The sequence below is a fragment of the Polypterus senegalus genome, chromosome 16, assembly GCF_016835505.1.
Source record: "Polypterus senegalus isolate Bchr_013 chromosome 16, ASM1683550v1, whole genome shotgun sequence".
Classification (NCBI taxonomy): Eukaryota; Metazoa; Chordata; class Cladistia; order Polypteriformes; family Polypteridae; genus Polypterus; species Polypterus senegalus.
The window spans coordinates 6,979,690-7,001,731 of record NC_053169.1 but is presented as its reverse complement, the minus strand read 5'-3'; the positions used below and the strand labels follow the sequence as shown (position 1 = coordinate 7,001,731).

At 41.4% G+C, this 22,042-nt stretch overlaps 1 protein-coding gene across 1 annotated transcript in view; it reads right to left on the bottom strand.

The window, feature by feature from the left end:
• mrps5 (mitochondrial ribosomal protein S5) overlaps positions 1 to 22,042 on the bottom strand; it is a 150,506-nt gene that overhangs the window by 55,420 nt on the left and 73,044 nt on the right. The window contains exon 5 of the mRNA XM_039738233.1: positions 1,945 to 1,979. Within this exon, the coding sequence (XP_039594167.1) occupies positions 1,945 to 1,979 (35 nt within the window). The remainder of the gene's footprint in view (positions 1 to 1,944; positions 1,980 to 22,042) is intronic.

Below are 22,042 nucleotides of genomic sequence, written 5' to 3'. Positions count from 1 at the left end.
CAAAGTGTGTGTGTGTGTGTGTGTTCATCACGCCCTGGTGCCCTGATCCTGCTTGTCAGGGTAGGCTCTAGCTTCCCAGTGGCCCTGCTCTAAATAAGAAGGTTTTAAAAATAGACAGATGGATAATATTAATGTATTTTATATGCTTAGATGTACTTCATATTCATTCTATTTTGTCAAATGTATTATTTTTTTATCATACCATGGCAATGATGCCCTGAAATTTGTGTTTATGAGCATCCTTGTTTTCACTTGTCAAAATATTTCAAACGTGTTTAAAATTTAAATTTAAAGTGACTATTCTGTTACTGTTAATAACAAACTCTGTATTCAAATGTTCTGAATTTATTTGTGACATATGCAAATCTGTACAGGTAGTCCCCAGGTTACGGACACCCGATCTACGACTTACGAACGAGGCCACAGCTGCAACGCATGCGCCTCAGTAACTTCGTCATCTTCGGCCTGAGGATGCTGCAAGTGGTGGCTGGAGGGGGGGCGATTTCGTTGCTCGCGCAATGTAGTGTAGTGTCCCTCAGGCGGCTCCCGGTGGCAAGCGATGACCCGGCGTCCATAGTTACCGTGGTCACAGCTATCGCTCGTGTGCAGGACAATGGTTCACTGCCCGCCACTACGCCACCGCAGCTACTGCTCCTGACTGGACGCAGGCTGGATGGAGCTGGGGTGCTGGGCGTTTCAATGCCCGCCCAGCACACACGGCTGGTAATGCTGCAAGCGGTGACACATTGGTGGCTGAACAGAGGCCACTGAGGGTGAACAGGGCGGTGGGGGTAGCATTGTAGTGTGCCTCGGATGGCTGCCTGTTGAATTGGGGTTGGGCGATTCACTACCCGCCTTTGGCCACACCGTGTTCGTTCTCGGTGGGCGGATGCTGCAGGCAGCATACTAAAGTGGAGGTGACTGCGTGGTGGGCGAATGGCCATTCATTCTCAATAGTAAGCCTGCTTGTACTGTTACGCACATAGTAGGAAGTTGTCTCTCGTCAGTACATCAGACGTGTTGACGACGGGTGCCTTCCTGCTGTGATCGCGTGGACAAGTGCTGTGCAGAAGAGCTCATCTTAAACTTTTGTCTTCACCCTTCAACAATGTCTCTGAAACACAAATCTGATGCGAGTGCAGGTGATACAGTAAAGAAGAGAAAAACCATCACCATGGAAAATAAAGTAGAAATAATAAAAAGGTCAGAGAGAAGTGAAACTCCATCATTCATTGGCACATCACTTGGTTACAGTCAGTCAACAACAGGATTTATTAAAATAATGGACCTGTTCCGACTTACATACAAATTCAACTTAAGAACAAACCTACAGTCTCTATCTCGTACGTAACCCGAGGACTGCCTGTATTTAAAGCAAACTGCTTTCTATGTTCTGTTCAGGTCTTATTACTTCTCTAGGGCTCTGCTGTTGCTGGTTTTTGGGGTTCCCTCCCTTTGTGAGATTTCAATTGTTATTAAAAATCAGTTTCTGAATTTCAGCTGCCTTAGCATCCTTGTTTCTTTGTGTGATTGCTTAATTAGGAATCAGCACTGTTATTGACTTGGAAGATTTTTCCATTAATTGAGATTCATTAAGTTAATTAGCTTGTGTGTTTTATTTCTATTATTCCCTATTTTGTTTACTCCTCTGTCTTTATGAATAAAGATTACTCGGTCTCGTCAAAGTGCTCACAATTGCTGTGAATTAATGAAGGTCATGGAAATGTGGCTAATTAAGATGCTGTTGAGGTTTTCAGTGACCGAGGTGGCCTTGTACCTTCTTTAACCTTTGAGGCAGGTTTTGGGACCTGCAAGAGTATTTCACCAACATGGAGATGGAATATTTAAAGATCCACCTAACAAATTACACACAGGGTTCAAAATGATCAGGCATTGCACACAAGATAAGATTTGTACAGGCATTAAATAATACTGCAGTCCTACCTCAATCACCCGTGAGTCAAAATCTTCATATGTTTCTGAAAAAAAGAAAAAAAATAAATTAGCATTTTATAAATAAACTGAAACTAGCAAAACTACGTTGGTGTACTGGTTACGCTTGTAAGAATTCTCATGACAATAAACTGGACATAAACCACAGAGATGTATGTAGTAAATTATGGGGTGCAAGGTTGGGATGAATGTTTGGATTGAGTTAAAATAGCCAAAAATTCATTTAAATCAAATTATTTTTTATAAAGCAAAATTTAAAAAATAGCATAAGTGTACAATGATCTCCCGCAAATTGCTGAAGTAACGTTCCAGACCCGTCAGCGATAGGTGAAAATCTGCGATATAGAAAGACCATATAAATAAACATTTTTTTATAGTTTAAGCCTTATAATATCCCTCCCACACGCTTTAAACACAGGTAAACGTATTAAAACACACTTTGTAAACACATATATGTGGATGTCGGGCTAAGGATATGAGTAACATAATAATAATAATAATAATAATGTAGCGTACCGTCGATTCATTCAAGCCGTAATGGCAAGCGATGTCCGCGTAACGCTTTCCTTCCCTTCTTAGAAGATGCAGGACGCTTGGGAGCCATCGTAGGGCTTCACAAAAAGTTTGCCCACAACAATCGGAACCACAAGCAAGGTATGCAATGCACAAAGAACTGAGATGCGTCGGGACCCACGCTCGCTGTTCTTGCGAGATTACACCACGTTAGCAGCAGCCACTGTGGTAGGCTGGCACCCTGCCCGGGTTTTGTTTCCTGCCTTGCACCCTGTGTTGGCTGGAATTGGCTCCGGCAGACTCCCGTGACCCTGTAGTTAGGATATAGCGGGTTGGATAATGGATGGATGGATGGATGGATGGATAGCAGCAGCCAATCAGAGCCCAAGAGAATAAAAATCCCGTTCTGATTGGTTGAGTCTCCTCTTTCAGCCAATAACGGGTCTTGTAAGAAATCATTTGGGTACTGTAACGTGAAACTCTTTATCTACCGTAGTGACTGCTGAAAACCGTATGCTTTGTTATGAATTGGCTGCAAAGTACACTACAGGTACTTATTGAATTTTTCCGCGATACAGCAGGGGATCACTGTAAACCAATGTGCTGTACAATAAAATCAAAAAAATATCAATAGTAAATCAATTCTTCTTCTTCTGGCTGCTCCTGTTAGGGGTTGCCACAGCAGATCATCTTTTGTATTACATAAATATTAAAACAAATAACTTAAAATGAAACAATTAGCAGATAAACAATTAAAAGAAAAACAGTGAATATGAAAAATTGAATAAATTGATACCAGAGTTACTCATATACAGTTAAAGACAATCGAAAACAGAAGCGTTTTAAGTCTTGATTTAAAACCTTGGGTTGATGATGCTGACCTAATTTCAATTGGTAGAGCATTCCGGAACTTCACCCTAGTCTTCATCTTCGACTTTAGGGACAACAAACAATTGCTGCTGAAAGGGACGTAGGGAGCGGACTGATCAATACAGGACCAGCAACTCGGCCAGATAAGATGGGGAAGCACCATTCAGTGACTTAAAAACCAAAAGGAAAATTTTAAACTGAATCCTAAATTCAACTGGGAGCCAATGAAGCGAGTCCAGAATTGGGGTAATGGACACAACTTCCAGACAGCCAGTAAGAAAATGAGCAGCAGCATTCTGAACCATCTGCAGCCGAGAAAAATGAGATGTACTGATTCCAGAATAAAGTGATTCTGGAATTAAACGATGCGGTTTATTTACCTTGTCAATTCGGATATTTTCTGATGTTCTTACTGTTCCCGATGGGCCATCAAATGTGTTCTTCATACTAACATTACAAATGGGACTACTGGTCCCAGGCTCAAGGGAGACCCTCATGAAAATTGAACAAACTGGACATTTGAAGTCGCTCTCTGTAATGGCCACAGAAAGAGAACTGACTAATAACTTGAACTTTGATATTGTTAATAAATTTGCAAGGAGAAAAGCAAGACAGAGGCCTGTCTGTGTAAGTCAGGTCAACTGATTATTATTGTACTAGCCATGTGTGCCCAACTACGTTACGCGTGTTAAAGTTGTCTGTGAAGGGCTCCCTGTTTAAATGCGGCTGCCAGTTGTGAACTGGGCCCTTCGTCGCACAGCATTATGATTTTTAATAAGGGAAACAAAATTACAAAAGAAAACCCTTGGATATTGATTTGATAGGAGCGCCTACTCGGAATCACTGTCCAATTGTAATTATGTGGTGGTGTAGAAGCATTTCTTCTTCTGTCCATTCACAGTCCGTCTCGTTTCAGGACGCTGTCATTTCCTCTAACGTTGTCTTCTCAACCTTTCTCCAGTCTCACAGGTTGCTTTGTGGCAATCCAAAGAGTAAGGCAATATACACGGAGCAATGGTTATAAAAGGGGGACACATAGGTATCCAGGCTCTTTAAAGCATAAATAAGGATCACTTTACTGACATGTGAGCAAGCCATGGTACAACTGCGAGACACGCAGCACTCGCCGGCTACAACATAACAATAAGAATTTCCGGAACGTGCTGTTATGTTGTCATTCATTTTACCCACTGTCTTTCTTTCATTCATATGTTACGTAGGCACGTACCTTTTATCTTCGGCAATCTCATTCTCTAAGCAGGCCTCAGGAGCTGACCAGCGTAACACTGTCCACCACCCCTTTCGTTATTCCGGCACATTGTTGACATCCGTGAGTAACAACAACATACTAAACTGGAAGGTGGTCTACGCATACGTGGAATTCACAGACAAACAAAGATCAAGATCTAAATGAAGATCTCTTTAGTTAATTTAAAGCACAACCGTTTGTTTAGTTTGAATGTCTGTGTTTTGAGGTGTGACTGGCGTACTGCAGTCTTCAGTAGTATAAGCCTGGAGGAGATTCTTAATGCAATGCCTATGTTTTAGCTGTCTCTCTACTGCCATCTAGTGCTTCTTCTTCTAATTCATTTGTGGACAAACAAAGATCAAGATCCAAATGAAGATGGTATATAGAGATAGCAGCTAAAGCACTCGGTGCTGCCCAGGTGTTCTGCAGTGGACTCGCACCACAAAGCAGCTCGGTTCACAGATATGCATGGCGGTGCACCGCCAGGGGTCTGGTTCTGAAGTGAGCTAACAGAACCCTCAGCCAGGCTCGGATTGCTTCTGAATACTTCAAGTGTAGTGCTTCCTAGTGACATAAGCTGAGCTCTTTCTCTCTGACAGCCCCCAGGTTTTCTGTGCAACACCGGACCCCAATTCACCTAACCCCAGTCCAAATGTCATATCGGCTGGCACAAGTATTGCTATGGACTCGCCCCATGATGCATCTCCTCTCATCGATTTGCACACTGGTGAACAACAGCAGCAACAACAACGACGTTTATTTCTATCACACATTTTCATACAACTGATGGAGCTCAAAGTGCTTTACAGGATGAAGAAAGAGAAAAAAGACAAAATATAAAAAATAAAATTGGGCAATACTAATTAACATAGACAGGTGACATGGTGGCGCAGTGGGTAGCACTGCTGCCACGCAGTTAGGAGACCTGGTTTGCTTCCCGGGTCCTCCCTGTGTGGAGTTTGCATGTTCTCCCCGTGTCTGCATGGGTTTCCTCCCACAGCCCAAAGACATGCAGGTTAGGTGCATTGGGGAGCCTAAAAGTGTCCCTGATGTGTGCTTGGTGTGTGGGTGGGTGTGTGGTCTGCGGTGGGCTGGCGCCATGCCCGGGGTTTGTTTCCTGCCTTGCGCCCTGTGTTGGCTGGGATTGGCTCCAGCAGACCCCCGTGACCCTGTAGTTAGGATATACTGTAGCAGGTTGGATAATGGATGGATGGATGGATAATTAACATAGAATGAAAGTAAGGTCTGATGGCCAGGAAGGACAGAAAAACAAAATAAACTCCAGACGGCTGGAGAAAAAAAATAAAATCTGCAGGGGTTCCGAGGCCACAAGACCACCCAGCCCCCTAACATCAATGATCTCAATCAGTCCTCATGGAAGAACTTGATGATGGTCATGTAGATCTCTGGTTTTCAATCCATCAAGGAACTACTGAGTCACCCCACGATGCATCTCCTCTCATAGATTTGCACGCTGGTGAACTATTGAGTGGTCAACCATGAACCTAAAATGTGTGGATGAGAAGCAGCACCCTTACAGTGTTAGCTAATAAGGGAGATGCAGGTTTTAATGTGGGCTTGAAAAGGGGCATTGAAATCTGGAAGAAGGACGCAAGATCCAAATCTCACATCTGTTGGCACGTGTATTGCTATGGACTCGCCCCACGATGCATCTGCTCTCATAGCTTTGCACACTCATGAACTATAGAATGGTCAGCCATGAACCTGACACGTGTGGCTCAGAAGCTGCCCCCTTAACGTGTTAGCTAATAAGGGAACTGTGTGTTTAATGTGGGGCACTGAAATCTGGAAGTGGACGCAATGTCAGAAAGAATGAGGCAAAAAAAAAAAAAAAAGAGAGAGAGAGATACTGAGCCTTATAAAATACATGTTTGTGTCATTTAGGGTATTACAACCAATCTGTTTTAAAAACAGACAAATATTAAACTAAAAGGATACTTGGAAAAGTCAATAAAAGTTTAAATGCATCGTACAAAAATGGCTTGGCCCCCCAACAGTTTATCCCAAACTCTAGATGGGACGCCAGTTCACTACGGAGCACACGTCACACACATCACTATACTATTAAAGAACTCTGCAACAGCTAAAAGGACACAATGGCACAAACACACACACAAATCAGAAATGTGTTCCTGTTTTTTTTGTAAGCTGCAATTACAGAATAAGTTTAATTTCAAATCCTGAAGTACTGTAAACATTTGCCTTTAGATGCCAAGTGTTCTGAATCATTTTGTGGTGTAAGACAAGCTTAGATGCTAAGAGACGCTCCATTACATTCACAGCCTCATCTTCACGCCTGGTCCCAATGGGACACCATGCCTTCTATTTCTCGTTTCAATGTAACACTTAATCCTAGAATGAGAGCCTATATTGAAGTGGTAAGACTCAAAGTTTTAATACTTTTTAATTAACTTAAGAGGAATTACATCAGAGCTGTTAACGTAATGACATTACAACTGGCGTGGCGAAACCAGCATAGAATTCTTGGAGATCTTCCAAAAGGATGTAACTGACTGACTGTATTGCTGCACAAAGCCCCTTATTTCACTACCACCCCGTATTTCCTGCTGCAAGGTTTTGCTTGCTTGTCTGTTTTTACAAGTTATGTTGGTGATACTACAACATCCCCTCTGTGTGAAAACCTGTACAACCCAGGACGTCTAAATTTCACAACAGAAGAATAATCGCTAGAGGTCTGAGCTTAATATACACAGCAAAACGTATAAACACACAAATTATAAATGTATTAAGTCGTACATGAAAAGCACTTTCAAGGCTCAAAGCAGGTAGGCTCCTCAAATACGAGGAAAGGGAACTCAGAAATGGGAACCATTTATTCCTTTTTGCCTTCAGAGAGGAGGACGATTTCAGATCGACTCGTCGATGTCGCAATGGATACCCTGGCCCTTCTGTCAGGACGACTATATAAGAATACAAAACCCTGGAGGTCACCGTTCACTTATAAACTTGTAACTGAGGGTGCCAAGATGTGTACCTCAGAGGCAACTTAAACTTGGTTGTTTGAAGACCACATTAACCTCTACCTTGGTTTCAATTATGTTTTGTGCGCTACCTAAGCAAAACTTAATGGGGCTACATACTGAGACCCCAACTTCGCATGTTGTTGCTCACTTTCTTTTACTATGTGTGTGTATATATTGTCACACAGGCGCACCAGAGGGTCAGTTTCCAGGTTTGCCTCAAATAAATTCTATCACCCTGGGGACAAGAGGGGGCGCTGTTGACAACAGTCTTCTCTCCTTTTTCCCTCACAGCCTCGAGAAACCACCCCTTGAGAACAGTAAAGCAAAGGAAGCCCCACCTGATATAAAAACAAGACACTCTCGTCTCACTCCAGTGCTGGCCTTGCTTCTGCACAGACTCAAGGCAAAACCTATAACATACTCATTGCTGAGAGAAGACTGTACTTTCTAAAAGGAGTGTTCAGGCGCATATTTTCATAAAATGTTTTTATTTTGCCGTTTCATTTAAACAGGGTTTTGCCTGGTTGGCACCCCACGCATTTGACCTTCCTCCTCATTCGCCTTGCTACTATTACTATATATATATATATGTATATATATATATATATATATATATATATATATATATATATATATATATATATATCTATATATATATATATGTATATGGCAGCTGGAGTTGGATACAGCTATGTTGGGATCCGGGGGAACAGCCAGGTGGTGCTGCAGCTGCTGCCGAGCCCGTATGGGTGGTTCTTCCGCCACAGCCGGAAAGGCGTCATTGAGCACCTGCAGCACTTCTGGGTGCCTTATAAATGGGGCCAGCTGACACTACTTAGGGAGCCAGAGTCGGGAGGAGGGAGGCAAAGCTTGCCTGGAGGAGTGGAGGAGAAAAGAGACAGAAGAAAAAGAAGAAGAAGAAAAGAATTATGTTGTGCTTAGCTGAGTTTTGGAACTGAGTTGAGCTTGTGGGAAACGGGGGAAGGTGTTTCCCATGAGAGAAAGAATAAAATTGTGTTTGCACTTTAGACCCAGCTAAATGATTGTGCTATTGCAAGTCAGAGATAGGAACCGTAACAATGATCCAGAAGTCTACGTGACCATCATCATCAAGTCCTTCCGTGAGATCCCTAAATACAAAGAGGACTGTTTCATTTATGTTAGGTAGATTGCCCAGAGGGGACTGGGCGGTCTCATGGTCTGGAATCCCTGCAGATTTTATTTTTTTTTTCTCCAGCTAAAAACACATTACGTTAACATCTCATAACTTCATTTTAATTTAATCCTGATGCTCTGCATATTCAATAAATTATCATTACTATTCATGGTGGCTCCACAATCCGTACTGACCCCTACTCTCTCTTCTGTTCTTTTTCCGGTTTTCTGTGGTGTTGACCTGCACCCCCCACCACCTAATCAAAGCACCGTGATGTCCCTCCATTGATGGACCAAAGGCCAGAAGTCCATGTGACCGTCATCATCAAGTCCTTCCATGAGAACCCTGAATATAATGAGGACTGATCATTTATGTTAGGTAGAATGCCTAGAGGGGGCTGGCTGGGTGGTCTCGTGGCCTGGAACCCGTGCAGATTTTATTTTTTCTCCAGCCGTCTGTTTTTTCTGTCCTCCCTGGCCATCGGACCTTACGTTTATTCTATGTAAATTAGTGTTCTCTGATTTGAATTCTTACTTTGTCTTTTTTCTCTTTTTTCATCATGTAAAGCACTTTGAGCTACATTATTTGTATAAAAATGTGCTCTAGAAATAAAGGTTGTTGTTGTTGTTGCCAGACATGATACCATCTGTGCTATACGGTGTCTGCCATAGACCAGCACAATCATCATTCTTTCTGACTATTAAATCTGAAACATTGCTGCAGTTTTCTACAACTTTTTCAAAGTGAAATTAACTTTTCTGATAGGTTAGATTTTTCTGTGTTCCGGGGCCATGAGATTAATCCATTAGTGAATACATTTTTCCTTAGATTGTCTGAAAATAGCCAAGACTTTTTTGTCAGGCAAGGTCATGAAGCCTGGTAGCTTTAAACAGACAGACAGAGTCACACATGGGCATCAGTGATCCTCTGGGCTCTTCTGAAATATATACTTCCACCCCAGGATGAGAGGGGAGCTTATTCTCTGTTTTTTCCCTCCACAGTGGTGAGAAGTCACCCAGTGAGGACAAATGACTTCTCCCATTCCAGTCCCCCCACTATATATTCCACAGTTCCCAGAAGAGAGTCATCACTCATTATGAGAGCACACACAGGACGAGACTCCTTCCTTAACGTGACTATGGCAGGCTTTACCAGCTGAGAAAAGGTTTGTCATGCTAGGACTCTGACTTTTCTTTTGTTAGAGCCACCAAGTGCATGTTTTGTTTGGACTGTTATTATAATTAAATGGGCATGACTGGGTTGGCACCCACACATTTTCTCCTTGTGGACCTGCTGATCCTTCCAACAACCACACTAGATATGGAATGCACTTATTTATAGATAGGAAAGACACTATACAAAAGAAATATCTATCCAACAGACAGACTGGACAACCTGCATTTCAGATGTAGACCTGATAATAGAAGAGCAGTCCCTCCCTGTCCCTGGTGACAAGAATAGCCTCATTGTTAAGGAGACAAGATCTGGATGGTGTTAAGTGGTGGTAGAGGGGAGCTCAAGAGTAACAACAGTTGACAGAGAGAGCTTGGAAAGGAAGGGAGTCAAGGGTTCGACTGATGGAAGGTAAGCAGTCAGAAAGTGTAATGGAGACTTACTGTATTTAGATGGCCCATTTTTATTAGACAAGTGGGGACGCCACGCTAATCAACAGATAATGGGCAGCCCCAATAAAGGAAGCTTCTAATGTGACTGTACTGTAGATTTAATTCTTCTCTATTATTGTGTGTCATTTGTCACCTACACCCTGTATGCCTGTACTATTATTATTTTTGCTATAATAAACTCTTTTATATATTTTGCTTTATATCCTTGGGATTATTTGGGTTGGGACCAGCACAAGATTGCCCTTTTCTAGACAGATCTTTATCTGTCCCGATTGTTACACTACGAGTTTGTATAGTACTTAACAGTTTTAAAAAGCCACAATTGGAGGACATACTCAAGATTTAGAGATGTACTTTATAAGGTAGAATCAAAAAAAATATCAGCATCCTTGTGTACAACCCTGGTGATATCCCAGCTCCACCACTAAGGACGTACAGGGTGGCTCAGCTGAGCCAAGTAAGAGGCGACGCTCTTTATGTTTGGGGCTAACATGGATGGTGGTAGAACAATGTGTATCTGCAAGAACAGCTGGTAATTGAGGAGGAGGAGGGGGACTGCTGTACATACTGGCAAAACACGAAAGCTGTACACATGTCTATACAAGTATACCATCAGAAAGAGTTTTCAAAGCAAAAATGATCTTGAAATACTCCTACACGATCAGACCAGACACACTCCTAAAAGTACCAGGCTGCTAATAGGCATACAGTGGCTTAGGGCTCTCACAAAAGCTGTTTAAGTTTTGCTCCTTCCTCTGATGAGCTCTGACCGGCCCTGACACTGTAGTCTGTTAGATTGCACAAGCAAAGCAAATTAAAACTTCCCAACATTTACCCTCTATGGATCGATATTTCAGAACAATACATACCGTTATTTTTGTTCACTTCAAGTGCCTGTCGCTGGTGGAGGAACCAATGCTGGGCAAAGTGCCAGTTCCTCTCACTCACACAGGGTCAGCTAACCTAACCTGCTTCTGTTAAGTGGATGGAAACATTTCAATGTGATAAGCCTTATTAGCATAGGAATTTCTTCTGGTAATGATGTAAAATAAATTATTAAACAAATCAGCTGGATCACAACAGGATCATTTCAATTAATAGGCAATTCTAGACACGGCTGCCCTGTACCTTTTAGGGAACCTGGCATCCTGGTTGAGTGACTGGTCACTGCCATTTGCTGATCAAATGTTGGGAGGACTGAATGTTTTGTGTGGGTGTTGAAGCAGGCCGGCATGGCAGGGGCATCCTCAGCCCCAATGAAGGCACTCGGAGACTTCAGAACAGACTGCAGAATTAAGCTTTATTGTATGGCAGCTCAGCGGTGGGCTGGCGCTCTGCCCGGGGTTTGTTTCCTGCCTTGCGCCCTGTGTTGACTGGGATTCGCTCCAGCAGACCCCAGTGACCCTGTAGTTAGGATATATTGGGTTGGATGATGGATGGCACCCATACAGACTCATTTAAGATGGAACAATGAGCAAACAACTAAAAGCAACTCTTACACGTATTACAATTCTTATCATACAAGTCATTATTCATCCTCACTGCTCAAGTCCTTGGCTTTTTGTCTACCATTCTCACAGTTCTACTGTCCATTCTGGGGTGATTTTCCTCTTATGGGAACATCCAGGTAGGTTGGCTACAGTCCCATGGACCTTAAACTTCTTAGTAATACTTACAACCGCTGTCACATCAACATCAAGCTGCTTAGAGATGGTCTTCTAGCGTTTGCCTTTAACTTGCAGGCCCTTAACCTGAAAATTGCTGCAGGGGCACCGTGATCTGACCGCCAAATGTCATGCGAAAAGACAAGTTCCCCTTGGAGGTTAATGAAGTACATGAAATCAAACAATTGGGAGGTGGAGTTGTGGCTCTCTGGCTAAAGGGTCTGGGCTGGTAACTCAAAGGTTGCCAGTTCGATCTTTGGCAGTGACTGAAGGAATACTACTCCGTTGGGCCCTAGAGCAAGACCTTTAACCTGCAATTGCTTCAGGGATGTTGTACAAATTGCTGACCCTGTGCTTTGACCCCAAAACTCTCTAGAGAGGAAGTAAGTTGAGGTGTGAGAAAAACAACAAATTCCTAACACAAGAAATTGCATATACTGAATAAAGGATAAAAAAGAAAAAAAAAAGTGCTCGATAAGAGATAAACAGAATGAGCACAGTGCTACAATTACACAGGAAGTTCCGGTGATGCGCCAATCTCAACACGGAGGATATATGAACTAATAAAACAACAAGGCAGCCAAAACAAACTTTGTCGATTTTAATTTAATTCAAAAGCAAACAAGAGGAATCAATTCCAAGAGCAACCAAATTTGAAATGAATCAGAAGCATAAATATAAAAATACGTATATTATGACAAATGGCAATTTAATGCACTGGATCTGCTCTTAAGCAGGCCATGTAGACAATAGATAAAAGGTTTACGATTTGAATACTGAATCATTAGGGAGTTAAAAATGTAAATGAGTGGTACAAAAAGTGTGAATTGCTATTTATGCATGAAATGAATGTAAGAGAGTTCGGTTCACGTCTATCAAAGAGTCACTCACTATAGCAGAAACCGTCAAGCTCTGATGGGCCAAAGGGGCGGCTCGTTTCATCTGAAATTCTACGCACAACGTGTTCATTTCTGTCTCTTAAGAACAGCTGGTGTGGATGTAGAATCAGCAATTCAGTCTTGGATAATAAAGCTGGTAATGATTTCCTGAAGATTAATGACTACGAAAAATCAAAGATAATAGAGAAAAGTCAAAAATATAAAAGCAGGCAGGCTGTGATCAAAATGGATTCAAACACTTTCTGGAATCAAGAGCACATGTGTGAAAAAGTGGAATGTTGTATTTTTACGTTATAACTTTTTTAATACGTGTGAGCGTTATTTATCATTACTGTTTATTTAATACTAGCTCTCTGCCGTGGCTCCGCTGACGTAGTAGTGAAACAGGACAAACTTTAAAAATCAATGAAGAAAAAAAAAAAATTAATCCTGGCCAAGCGGAAGGTCGGTACACTCCAACGTCACACACTGGCACTGAATCTTATCGTATTCGGCTCTGACAGGAGAGCGTCCCCCGCGGGGCTGTGATATCTCACCCATTCAGCAGCTACTGTACCTTCTAAAACACAGGTAGCTCTGATCTCTCTCTCAAAAAATGTCAAACGTTACTCTTTAACAATCTGTAGACGATAATGTCTGCTCAACAAACAGGTACCGCTAGCTAAACAATATGCCTGTATAGCACCTCACTGGGACTGGGACTATCAAGTCAAACATTTTCTTTCTTTTTAGTCATTCTGCTGCCGCATTCTGTTCAAACCACAGTGTGTGTGCATATTTATTTATTTAGTCATCTATACTAATAAAAGGCAAAGCCCTCACTGACTCACTCACTAATTCTCCAACTTCCCGTGTAGGTAGAAGGCTGAAATTTGGCAGGCTCAATCCTTACAGCTTACTTACATAACGGTCGACAACGTCCGCCGTGTTGAACTTTCTTATTTATGGCCCCATCTTCACGAAATTTGGTAGGCGGCTTCCTTGCGCTAACCGAAACCAATGTACGTACTCATTTCGGTGGTATGATGCCACTGTCAGCCGCCATATTGAACTTTCCAACGGTCTTTGTTACTTATGGGCCCATCTTCAAGAAATTTGGTACGCGGGTTCCCAACGCTAACTGAATCCTACTTACGTACATATATACGTCCATAGCCTGCAGCTCGGTCACCGTGTGAGGCGGCGTTGGGTCTCCCATCCCAACACCTCCTACGTTGTTGGCTGCTGTTCGTCGCTCCGGTCTCTACATTCCCTTCCTTGCTTCGCCACGGGATTCACGTCTCCCTGCTGATAACTACAGCCTTTTTATTTAATCCACGGCTTCTCCGCTGTTTTATTGTTCGTTTATTACGATTATAGTTATTGTGTAGATATTTTACACTTACTTTACATTTTTCAGGTACACATTTCCTTTATCATTCCAACCATTCCCCATTAACATGTCTATCGAGGTGATCACCATCGATCAAAGAACTGTCACTTACCGAGTGGTTTCCATGCCCAGAGATGGCACCTACCATTTCCATTCTCTTTGTTACATATTGCACGGCCATATCAGGCTCACTCTTGATATCCATTGTGTCTTATGTATTGAATGACTGGCACAGGTTCAAGGTGTGGACTGATGACGGTACAGGAGATAATTAGACTACACAGGAGCACTAGAAGAGTGAAATGCTTAAGCACTTCACCTATAGATCTGCATGTGAGTTGATGGCTGCCACTGAATTGTTCGGTTGTCGCTTTCAAGTGTACCGAAATGGCCAAATATTTTACACCTTTGGACAACCGCCAATGCCTCTTAAACATCTTAGATTGACAGGTGACGATTTCAGTAGTGGACACTTTGATGTTTATGAATGTTTAAACTCTCAAAAGCTGGATGTGAAGTTATCGATGAAACCGGTTGTGTGCTTACAACGCTTGACAGATGCTGAATGTCACTTCAACACAAGTCCTGCAAATACTGTCATCATTGAAACAAACCATGAAACTCAAACCGATTTATGACAGCAGCAATCCAAGCTGTGAGATCTGAAACAAGATTACTGTTCACATGGCCGACTGTACGTTGCATGCTCAAGAGTAAGCTCAGCGCACAGCTTGGTCAGATTACAACCGGAGGGCCGAACTGACAACGTGGCATACAAAGAGATCCTTAACAAATAATTATTGGTATATTTTATCTCAGTTTAAAAAGGTTTAATTTTCTTCTTAATAAAAATTTTAAGGCAGTACTTAAGGCCACTGCGAAGCGCGGGTATTTTGCTAGTCTTTTATAAAAAGCTAAATTTCCCCAGGGGACAAACAAATTTCTATCCATATACCTAAATTGCTCAAATCTCAAGTCACAGTCCTTAACCCGTTAGTTAAATCAGAGCTGGAGTAAGAACCAAAAAAACCCTTACATGTTTTTATTTTTTGACTGATGGTGGCCAGCAAGGTTGTACTGCATGTCCAAACCAAGCTCAGATTTTAGCTGCTGCTCTTTAACTACAATATTTACTTAATGGTTTGTTTTGATTGCATATCGACATTCTTCCAGAACTGTGTGTGTGAGCGCACTCAGCGGTTTCATCTTAATGTCATGTAATTTAGAAAAGAGAAAACTTAAGAACCAGAAAGCAAGCAAGAAAAAAAATTCATTTTTTGGAAATACTGAATCAGTTCCAAATCGTAGGTTTTGATGCTCTTAACTGAAACCATCTGTAAGAGCCAAAGTTAGAAAATTAATGCTTTAAGTTAAACCCATACTAGCATTTGCTTAATCTGAATAGGATACAATATTCTCTCATATATCTTCCCAGCTGAAATACCCGGCGTTGCCCGGGAGGAAAATAAAGATTATTTTTTAAATTATTTTAGAAAAATATAATAAAAAACACAACTTTAAAAATAAAAATAAATTAACAAACAATGAAAACTCACTGATGTGCTTGTATTGTTCACTAAAGTGCCTTGTTATATACGTAACACCAACACGTTAGCTACGATGTTGCGAAACAAATGACATTTCGTTCATTAATGAATAAACAAATATTACAAAGAGAGCCGCTGAATCCACCAAATAAATACAGGATGTTTACAGTAGATAAAAAATAAAATTGCTTACTTATATATAATAAGATAGTTTACCTTCATCAAAATATAATCGCGGAATACGTTCAATGTAGTGTAAAAACGATGTGAAAAGCGAAGCCTTTAACGTTTTATGACAGATGAATTTTTATTTTGTGGTGTAATAATAAGTTTTTACGTGCAGAATTTTTGACGACAAAAAAAAGTCAATTAAATTAATATTATTAGTAGGTTTAATTCTATTACCACTACAACATTGTTACAATAAGAATAATGCAAGATGAAAAATATAGTTAACAAAAAACAACATTAAATGACAAACAAATAATACTACGAATTTTTCATGATAAAAATGTTGGTTGCTTTTACTGAGCACACCAGAAACGTTCCGTGCGTCAGATGGATGATAACAAAGATTGTAAGATTGTTACAGTCTGCTTTATATATAAGATTGTATTTGCTTTAACGCCCTGTAAGTTAACATGACGCAGAACCTTCTCAGCTAGATCTGCGATACGGTGTGTTAATTAGGTTCATTTTTTAGAATTAGTCTTATTGTTAGCATGGACTGAAAGACCCACCTGTGGTTTGTAAGTGGGACAGGCATAGAGTTTTCTGACCTTTTCTAAATGGTTCAACAGTATTTGAAAACTTAAAGAAACAAACTAGAAATACAGGCAGATTCACGCAACAGAGGCCCCGAATATTCTGTTGTAACTCCTGTTAGGAAGAAGCAATCTGAACCAAAAAAATACACTCTATACCTTGGCATATGTGTAATCGATTGTGTTACATGTGATGCTGGAAGTGGTTTCCGTCTAATGCCTGACACATTTCAACGAGGTGCTCCATGTGCATGAATGTGTCAGCAAGTGTCTTGTTGGGACTAGCAGCAATTTCATGTTGGATATTTTCCTTCAGATCTTCCACAGTGAGAGGCTTGTTCCGATACTCTTCCTTTGAGCAGACCCCAAAGGAAGAAGTCTGGTGGTGTCAGATCTGGCGACCGTGGTGGCCCAAGCCCCTTTGAAATGACCCTGTTGCCGAAGAAGGACTCAATTTCTGCCATGTTACTTGCCGATGTGCAACACATTGCTCCATCTTACTGGAAATAACCTTCTGTTAACTCACGATCATCCAGTTGATTCTGACATCGCTTAAACGGATTGGTGACCCAATAGGTTCACACCATGAAGAAGTGCTGCTCAATACTGTACACCACCATCCCAATGAGAAGTCGAGTGACTGAGTGAAGGTGTACGGGCGGTATGCACCCAGAAGTTGCAAACGTAGGTTAAACGTTGTGACGGCTGTCTGGCACATACCTCATTGCTCTGACTCGGGGGCATCCCAGCTTGTTCGAAGCTCCATATACTGAAGAGCACATTGCACGTTGTTTTGTCCTGTCGAGAGTTATTACAGAATATCTGGAGCCCCTTTCGAGTCAATATCCCTGTATAAGCTTTAAACATAACTTTCTTAAATAAGAACCTTTCTTTTCTTTGCAATACCAACTTTTTCTCTGTTTTTGTGTGAACTGTTTTACTTTCACATTTTCCTAAAGCGTTTAAAAACAAAGATATTTTGTCTGTGGAACCCTTTGAACATGCCAAGCTACTGCTAGAATCCCAAAATGCAAACGAAAGCTGTAGAACTTTGGTAATTTTGGGTAAACGTAGCTACACTCGATCATTAAAATTATCTGTAATTTGGCTCACAGTAGTTCTCTGTTGACCTCTCACATCAATGCATGACGTTTCCCTACTCGGACCACCATTGGGAGGTACTTACCACTGTAAGCAGCCCACCAAGCCTTGCTGTTTCTATCTGTCAATTATGTCCCTTGTAAAAGTCACTTGGGTCTTAATACCTGCCAATGTGGACTACAAGTACCTAATGTCAAGTTACCATCTGATATAAGTCCAACCTAGACATGCGCCATTGTTACAAGATAGTCATGCCATTCACTTCCTATAGGAGTGGTCGTGATGATGTGGCTCATTAGTGTCTGCTCTATAAGGGGCTTTGTGATGTTATATGCTGTTAAGGGGGCTGTAGGGAATCAAAGCCGTTTGATGGTTAAAGGCAGGTCTTCTTAAATGGTCTGCTCTGAGTGAATCTGTACCCATTGATGGACTGGCACCCAATTCTGGTTTGGTCTGTGTCTCCTCATTCTTGAACTGCATTCATAGGATTTAAAAATGCGGTGGATAAAACACACTGAACAGTAAGGTACACTGTAACCGCAGTCCACTTCTCTTTCTCAATGGTGCTTAATGCTCCATAAATAAATACATCAGTTGTGGGTTTTAAGGGGATCGTATCTAATGAGCTCCTCTGATCAAACAGAACATTAGGTGTAATATGTTTTCTATGACCTGCTTAGAGAAATATTAACTCCCGCATGCTGTAAAAAAATGCTGTGCGGCACACGGCGTTTATCTGTGTTAGGGCCGGTGAGCGTGAGTCCGCATAATCAGAAAACCCTGAAGCCGCCTGTTGGTTTAGATTTTACTATGCAGCATTAAGCAGCAGTAGCAGCAGCAGATCATTTACTCTGTCGCAAAGCAGCAAGGAGAGAAAATGCAGATGACCATGAAGGGTGGCAGATTAGCTGTACCAAGAGCACTTGGTTGGAAACACTCACTGGCAACAAAGAAGAAAATTTCACTTCGTCAGACAATTTGAATGCATATAAGCCACCTGCAGGAGGACAGCCACAGAGACACAGGGAGAGCACGTACTCTTCCTCCATGCTGTCCTCATTTTGCCTTTTTGCAGGGCACTGCTTTGCTTGTGCCTTTGCCTTTTCTTTTTAATTTCAGTTTAGATTAACTGAATTGGGATGGGGGAACCTTACCAATTGCTGTGATTGTATCAGGACTTCTTGGGGAAAGAGGTACGCAGTTTTGTGAAATGTCGCAACACATCAGGGAATTTGCAATAAAGACACTGCGGGGTTTTAGGAGTTGTCTGTTATTTGCTTCAGAACCATTTTGCCATGGGTACCAAAGTCCAAAATCTTGTATCAACACCAAAGTTAAAATTTTATTAATGATCCAACACTCGTCAGTTAGTGCCCCAATACTGCTCCTAATAAAGCATTGTTTATCCTCCACTTTAATTGACTTACTTTTTAATATTAACATCTGTTAAATGTCTCTTTATTCCTTAACCAGAAGCCAATTCATAATGACAATTAAGCTAGCCAGGGCAAAAAAGTAGCACCACTGTCTCAGGTACCAAGTAGTGTGGCAGAGAGTAGGAGTTTAAATTTGATGTTACTTGGAGGAAATGACATAGACAGGATTGGCAAGCTTGTGCTGAATGTTTAATTTTCATCAAAATTATTCCAATTGTGCTCTAGTTCTGCTTAGTAGGAGGGCAGTAAAACATTTTGGACTCTTTTAGGAAGGACCAAGAGAAGATATGACCAGAATTGTGCAGAGGGCAACCCTGTAAATCAAAAAAAACCCAAAAAACTCTAAAATGAACTGCGCCCAGTAAGTGAGTCAAAACTCAAAGTAGAAAAGAACATGTGGAAAGTCTTCTGCCTTGAACGCTCTTTCACAAAGCTAACCCCTAACACCACAAGTGTAGTTGTTTGTTTTGGTAATCCAACAAGCGGAGCACAAGGTCTCCTTATACACTTCCTGGAAGTGACATCATAATGACATCACAACTTCCTGGCATTATGTGATGGCAACAGTGATGTGTTGCTATGCACAAAATGGCAGCCGAAACCAAAACCAATCTGTGAGATGCTGGCAGATGCAATAAATAAAATGGTGCCCAAAATTTTAAAGAAAAAAATATCTCTCTATTATAAAAAAAAAATCTTGGGACGAGTCAAGACTTTTTTCCAGTGACGAGACGTGATCTTTTGAAAAGAGACACTTTCACGTCCCATGAGACGATCAAGTCACGTCATACTTAAAACCTTTGGAAGCAAGTCCTGTGAGATGGTCACTTTTGCAAGTCATGCCCTGCTTACAACCATTTTCAAACAAGACCACGATCATCTAACCTCTCAGTTGTTGGGATGCTTTTGGCAGACACACTTCCTGTGCTCTCAGCTCTTAAAATATACGTTCTAGATGACACGTCAACGACTAAGCGAAGAAGAAAGAGCAGCGCACCGAAAAGAGACCCAAAAGCCTTGGAGAGAAAACAATGCAAAACAGAACAAAAATCTGTGTGTAAATTCTGAAAATAAGGAAAGTAATAATCAGCCCGTCCCGCGAGACTAGACTTTGTGCCAAGAGATTTAACCACACCTGGGGCCGGAAAAAGACAAAGTAGAAGGTCGTAAAGAATTCAAAAACATTGGCGCGATACACATGCAGAGTAGGTTAGAGATAATGGAAGTACTAAAATTCGAAAGTCTCAAAAAAAGGATAGTAAAGATCGCATTATATTATGGGATATCATCTACTGTTAAATTCTGCTCCACACTGAATACATACAGAATGGTTGGCCCTGCACTCTGGTCCCCAAAGATCATGCGAAAAGACAGATTCCCCTTGGAGATTAATAAAATATATCATCATCATCATCATAACAGTAATATATTAGAGTCTTCAGGACGCTAAACAAATCCAAATCAAATTATGGGATATCATCTACTGTTAAATTCTATACCTGTACATTTTTTTATCTTTATACTGTATTGACGATTTGTTCTGTTCTATGTATTGTATTGACCCCCTTTATTGACACCCACTGCACACCCAACCTACATGGAAAGGGGTCTCTCTTTGAACTGCCATTACCGAGTTTTTCCTCATCTTCTTAGAGAGTCAAGGCTGGGGGGCTGTCAAGAGGCAGGGCCTGTTAATGCCCATTGCGGCACTTCTTGTGTGATTTTGGGCTGTATAAATGTATTTTATTAGCACAAACAAATGGAAATTACTCAGTGAAATAACGGAACAACAAAAAGATATCGCAGTGTTTGGGGATGTCTGGGGGAGAAGAGAGACAAGCTAGTGACTTTAAAACGTTTGACGCGCCACATGAAATGCAGATCACGCCGCACAGGAGAAGCAGCAAGCCAGCAGCAGATTGAGCAAAAGAGGAGGTTAAAAAAAATGAATGTTTCCCATTTTATCACCGTTTAAGTGGGGTTTCAGAGTATTGACTGTGTCTCCTGCCCCCCTCTTCACAATGGCGTGTAGCGCTGGGTCTGGGGTTTGGGTCAAGGGGTTAGCGAGCAAAGTGAGCAGGGGGCGATAAATGACATAGTAACAAAAAGTTAATACTAAGACAGTCCAATAATAAATGCAGCTGCCGCCCCCCATCTTCTTTAACTTTTGAAAAATGGCTTTCTTGTTAAAATGACGCTTCTACAGCTGCCCCCCTTTAAAAATGAGAACAGCAATGACCCGTGACAACGGCACTGTGCACTAAACGGGAGCCACTTATTCATTCAAAGTCACTTTGGTGTGCTGTATGAAAATAATATACTAAATAACAGCCAGCATGAATTTGACAGGAAGATCCCGCCAAACCAAACTATTCCATTTTTTATTAGAATTTTTGAGCGGGTTACTGGAGTAGCTGACAAAAGCAGAGAATGCAATGTAATTATTTAGAATTTTGAAAAGCCTTTGACAAAGTCACACACCAAAGATTCATAACATCATCAAAGGTAACCCACAAAACTCAAGTTAGTTAACCAGCAGGAGACAAGGAGTGGATAAGAGAGGAATGGGGTTGCTGGTCGAGTCCCTTGGGGTCTGCCCTTGGACCCCTACCGTTTCCAAATTATATTAATGACATTGATTCCAGCAGGCTTAGTAAAAAGATAAAATTTACAGACAGAACTAACATTGAAGCGATAACAGATACTGAGAAGGCAGCAAAAACAATTCAAGGCGGCATGGACAATCTTCACAACTGGATGAACAGTTTAAGGAGGAAAAGTGCAAAGTGCTACACAAGGAGCGACGAGAGTAATAACTATATGTGCAAGAAGGGAGACACTGTCCTAAAGGAAGCAACCTCTGAAAAAGAAAAGTGTAAAGTGCTACA